The 4,977-nt window shown below is 35.7% G+C and overlaps 1 protein-coding gene across 8 annotated transcripts; it reads left to right on the top strand.

The window, feature by feature from the left end:
• Window positions 1-6: 6 nt before the first annotated feature.
• Window positions 7-4,944, top strand: LOC117613515 (DUF724 domain-containing protein 3-like). Of its 8 annotated transcripts, none has more exons than XM_034342122.1 (11): window positions 7-168; window positions 1,126-1,554; window positions 1,750-2,109; window positions 2,416-2,479; window positions 2,681-2,829; window positions 3,357-3,453; window positions 3,568-3,621; window positions 3,698-3,769; window positions 4,293-4,361; window positions 4,437-4,505; window positions 4,744-4,944. In XM_034342122.1, exons 1-11 carry the CDS (start codon window positions 40-42, stop codon window positions 4,926-4,928), a joined length of 1,677 nt encoding a protein of 558 aa, XP_034198013.1. In that variant the 5' UTR covers window positions 7-39; the 3' UTR covers window positions 4,929-4,944. The 8 variants fall into 8 exon arrangements, with proteins under 8 accessions (XP_034198013.1, XP_034198020.1, XP_034198015.1 ...); XM_034342129.1 differs by having other exon boundaries at window positions 4,284-4,361; XM_034342124.1 differs by lacking the exon at window positions 3,568-3,621.
• The last annotated feature ends 33 nt before the right edge of the window (window positions 4,945-4,977 follow it).

Here is a 4,977-nt window from a genome sequence, read left to right as displayed (position 1 = left end):
GACTCCTTTTACCAAGAAGCTTGGTGGGTAGGGGTTGTGATGAGGTTTAAGGATGACAACTATACGGTGGGTTTCAAAAACCCACCTGATCTGCTTGAGTTAAGGCGCTCTGAGCTGCGGCCTCATTGGGATTTTCTGGACGGCGTATGGATTCGAGCCCGGAAGGAGGTACTAGTTCTACATTTTAATAATCCATGTGGGTTTGTCTTTTTAAACAGGATTTGTACTTGGTTTATGCTTGCATGCGCTTTCTTTTGTTTATTTATGAATTTTCTTTGGAGCTTTCTACCATTGGTTTTCATGATTTAAGAACATGCAGGTTCTTTATTGTACATTGGCCTTCCTTTGTTGTTCTGCGTTTAGATTCTTTTTTTTTTTTTTTCCTTCAAAAGATTTCTATTTTCCTAAAAAGATCATCTTTTTAAGTTGTTGCACTTTTTAAGAGCAGTTTATCTGTGTTCATTTTTTTTAAAATACCGGTTGTTATGAGTATCATTGGTTCTCTTGATTTTCCTGAATTATCAACCAAATTTGTTATTTTATTGCTTAGGGAATTGATGATGTGATGATCCGAACCAGTACTGGATATCATGTTTGTTTATGCTTTCTAATTTTTTTTCTCCTGGGTTTTGTGTTTCTTAAATAAGTCCCCCCTCCCCCTAGATCATATTTGGGCAAGTTAAGTTAGACGGTTTTATTGTGAACTCAATCTTTTACCATTAATTGATGAAATTTTACAGAGAGCAGATACTTTTAGTAATCTGTCTATCAGTATCAATTTACTTATAAAAAGATCCATGGTTCTGCGTTTGCTATCTTTTTCTTTCTAAAGCAAAAAATGGTGCACTAAAACTTGAGTGATTATTAATCATGTGAACATTTTTAATATTAAGTATGGCACTAAAACTTGGGGTATTTCAAATTAGGAACTTGTGATTTTCTGTAGTTTGAAGTTTGGATTTACCGAGGTCTTTGCTTATATGTTTGCAACTTCGTTCTCAGTTCATTCATTTATCTCATTTGCAACATATCTGGCTTCCTTCTATTTTTGAGATATGATACAAATTTCTATATGCTATGCTTTTGAGAGAAAGAAAACTGATCTTTGTCACTAATGGTTCAAAGAGGATAGAGGAGACAATTTTCAGCCATGGGACAGCAGTGGAAATAAATCTCAACGAAGGCAATCTATTGTATGCTTGGTTCCCAGCAATTTATCTTGGTGAACTAGGGGTTAACTCTTTCTTGCTTCAATATAAGAGCTCAAACAACCGTGATGTTAAAGTGGTTGTAAATGGCCATCAGATTCGGCCTCAGCCTCCGAAGTCTGGCAAAAGAGATTTTAACTTGATGGAAATGGTGGATGCATTCTATGATATGGGTTGGTGGGTCGGAGAGATTACACAAATTCTTACAGAAGAAAAGTATATGGTCCGTTCAAAATTCACAAAGCAGGTAAAGGAATGCAGTCCTTCAGAATTGAGGCCTCATGTGGAATGGACGGAGAGAGGATGGATTACAAAGATCAATGGAACATGGGTTGATTGCTATAAGGTATGCATATTTTTCCGTTGTTTTATATTGGGAAAAAAGAGAGAGGGAGAGGAGAGGGGGTTGCACGGTTGTCGTGGCTTGAGTCTTTGTGGGTATAGTTGTAATTTTATCTGGTAAATTTAAGTTTCTATGCTGAAAAGCATACATGGGCTCAAATTATTTGTGGGTGGCTAAAGTTTTGGCCTTTCGTTTCAGGAAGCTCACTTTAGTGTGGATTATGAAGTACAATCAAAGCGTGCATGCGAGAGTTTCAGAAGCTCCGAGGTCGCTAAAGCACTTGAAAGTTCAGGTGCTACCAAGGATAATAATGAAGAAAAAACAGCTTGTTCAAGGATTTCATGGAAGAATCAGTTGGAGCACTTGAGTCCTTGCATTGATAAATCACCATATGGAAAGACCAAAAAGAAACTAAAAATTAATCAGAAACCCAATGATGATGCAACAATTCTATGTCTTTCCAAGAATCCAGAAGACTTCTTATCTTTTACACCATCATTTTCAAGGAGAACGCCAGCTAAAACATCAAAAAGAGAAGCGCCAGTTAGAAAGGGTGCGGTAAGTGATCTGTCAAAACAAATGTTGTTGGTATATATATTCTCCTATTGCTGAGTGTTCCTTTGGGGTAAACAAAACCATGACTCAAGTCTTCCCTCTCAAAACCTCATTAACTTGCTCTCATTCTATGAATTTTATAAGTTGATAGCGTTGATAGCATCTGAAGAGTGCCATTTGAAAGTAAGAAGTGCTATATATACAAAAAAGAAAAAGAAAAAACAAAGAGATGCATTATTTTTTTTATCTGGATTTGTTTCTTCTGACATCTGATGGCCTTGATTAGAATGCATTTTATTCCTATTGCAGAAGACTGAGCAACAACAGGTTGGAGAACCGGACAATCAAGAAATCATTTCTTATAAACATAAAGGTAAACCACAAAGTTCTCAAGGTGATTTCCCTTGGCCAAGAGTGAGACCGGAGGGGAGGGGCAGGCCACTGAAATTGCCTGGTGAAAATATCACTAGCCAGAGGCATATATCCACAGTGATTAACATTACATGATATTATTTCTGTATTAACATATTCATTGTGTAATCCACATAAAACAAATGTGTATAAATTCTTGCAGTCAAGAAGGGCAGTGAAATCGAAAATGCTGATGAAGAAGATGTTGAAGATGAGTATGGACTGGACAACATTGAATCTTCTGGTATAAGGTCAGATTCTGAGCTAACAGGGGGATCTCATGCTGGAACATCATGTCTGCTCCCTGTAGAGGTATATCTGAAGCCTGTATTCTATGCTTCCTTCTGTATCTCTTTACGTATCAAAACTGCAGTCTGCATTAAGCTTTGGGGTAGAAAGGTCAATATGATGACAAGGAATAAAACATTTATGTTCAAGAGAAAGGAATGATTCTCCTTTTAGCTAACTGGATACATGCTAATTTGGCAATTAAAGTAGTCATGGTTGAAATACAGAGTGGCCTCTTTTTTTTTCTTTTTAATTATATATATATATATTTATATAGCAGTGTTACATAAAACAAGAGAGCTTAATTATACTTCAGAGGTAAAAGTGAAAGGAAGGACTAAGATGGCGCATGCCCATAATTTTAGAAATCTTTAATATTGATAAAGAAAAAACTATGATGTTTTATTTTAATTTTATCTATAATTAACTCAAAAAATGTGTTCAGTTTACCTAATTCCTGGAATTAGTCTGGATTTTGAGGCATCCTATTGAGATTTATTTCCCTCTAACCCAAGTTTGGTGATCATCATATTTCTTATTGATTCATTCAGGAGGTTGAATGGAATGAAGATGGGGTGAGCAGTGAAATAAAAGGGAAGGGAAAACTGCCTGAATATCTTGTTGAACACCGAAAAGATCCAGCAACAGGTGTGTATAATGTGTCAGAGCTACACAATTCTTGATAGATGTGTATATTTTGAAAATCTAATTTGTACCAGTATATGGGTGAGGCACATAATGGCGTTGGATCTTTTGCTGCAGATCATACGAATGATATATTTGAATTGCCTGTAATAACAATGTGGGATTTGACAGGTATGAGTAGCTAACAACCTGAATTAAGCACAATGGAAAGAAGACTTGTGGCCTGAATAAATTCTATTTTTTGCAGGCGAGAAGCTTAGTGGAACTGGAGTTGTTGCTCAAGTTGAATTGACTAAGACTCAAGTTGTCAATGATAATGGTATGGTACATCAGAACCTGGAAAAACCTTTAGTTCATATAAAAAGAATTACAGGAACTCGTGTGCAATTTAATTTGAATGCTCCCCATGACTGGTATGATTTTGCTTTTGTATTCTATAATTTTTTGCTGCGAAAAACATACGAGTCAATTACAACATTTGGATGGGTGATTAGGAAAATGAAATTGGAAGAGTCAATAAATAGAGGTAGTGAAACATAATTAAGAAACCATGATTTTGCAGTTCAAGAAATACACTGATTTTGGTAATACTGAGTGTAGATTCTGCAACCGAATTGTGTGTGAGGGAGCTACAATTAAGTCCCGAAAGATTTTTCTATTGTCAAAATGAGTCAACAAGGAAAAGTACAACATATTGGTAGACGAACAAAAAAAAGCAAAACAATTGGGATGTACTTATCCTTTTCTCGCTTTTTAAAATGTTGGTAGTAATTTTAATCCTATTTATTGTTATCCTGCGTAGCATAAAATTCATACCTTTATTAAAATCTGAGGTTTTGAAGATGCAAGGAGGGTGGAAGCAGAAGCTGAAGATACTGCAATGGATATTGAGAAAATAATAGAGGGCTTAAGTGAGCAATTGAGAAAGTTGTCAAAGTATTTCTTTGGCTTTGGTTTGTTTGATTAACATCAAGGTTGTGTTGTAGGTAATCCTGCAGGGTTTTCCAGCCAACAAAATGAGGTCAGAGGAAGACAGGTTGAAACTGGTGTAACAGGTGACACTGATCAACAAGACAGTCAAACACTTTCCCTTTTCTAAAAAGTTCTCCAGTTGGGAAAAAAATTGAAACCATGGATGTATTCAAAGTGTTGCTAGAACAAAAAAAAAAAAATGTTAGCTTAACATAGTGATATGCTTTTTCTTTATTGTTTTTCCCTTTTGGAAGTACTTGCTTATCCTGTTCTCTTTTATCTTGTGTTGTATTAAATTTCATGTCTTTCTTAAATTTGCAGGTTCTGAAGAAACAATGAGAGAGACAGAAACTCTGGATTCCACAATGGATTACTTGACAAAAGAAGTTCAGGTGACCGTGACTGGAGTATCTGCAACAGCGTCTGCCCATGATCAACCTTTATCACTGTATGTAGATGAAATGCATTCTATAAAAGCCAAAGAGTGCTCAAGTAAGCTATTGTGAAAATTTTCAATGGATTCCTTTGGCTGTAGTTAGTTTAACTAATATCAAG

Source organism: Prunus dulcis, unplaced genomic scaffold (assembly GCF_902201215.1).
Source record: "Prunus dulcis unplaced genomic scaffold, ALMONDv2, whole genome shotgun sequence".
In the NCBI taxonomy this organism is placed as follows: Eukaryota; Viridiplantae; Streptophyta; class Magnoliopsida; order Rosales; family Rosaceae; genus Prunus; species Prunus dulcis.
This window is presented reverse-complemented; position numbering and strand designations above follow the sequence as displayed.

What these genes read in the sequence shown, in the direction of transcription:
- LOC117613515 (XM_034342129.1), top strand. Translation starts at nt 40, where the DNA reads ATGAGGTTTAAGGATGACAACTATACGGTGGGTTTCAAAAACCCACCT. An exon ending in CCGAAAAGATCCAGCAACAG is followed by an intron (nt 3,454 to 3,567) that starts GTGTGTATAATG and finishes CTTTTGCTGCAG; the next exon opens with ATCATACGAATGATATATTT. An exon ending in GGTTGAAACTGGTGTAACAG is followed by an intron (nt 4,506 to 4,743) that starts GTGACACTGATC and finishes TTAAATTTGCAG; the next exon opens with GTTCTGAAGAAACAATGAGA.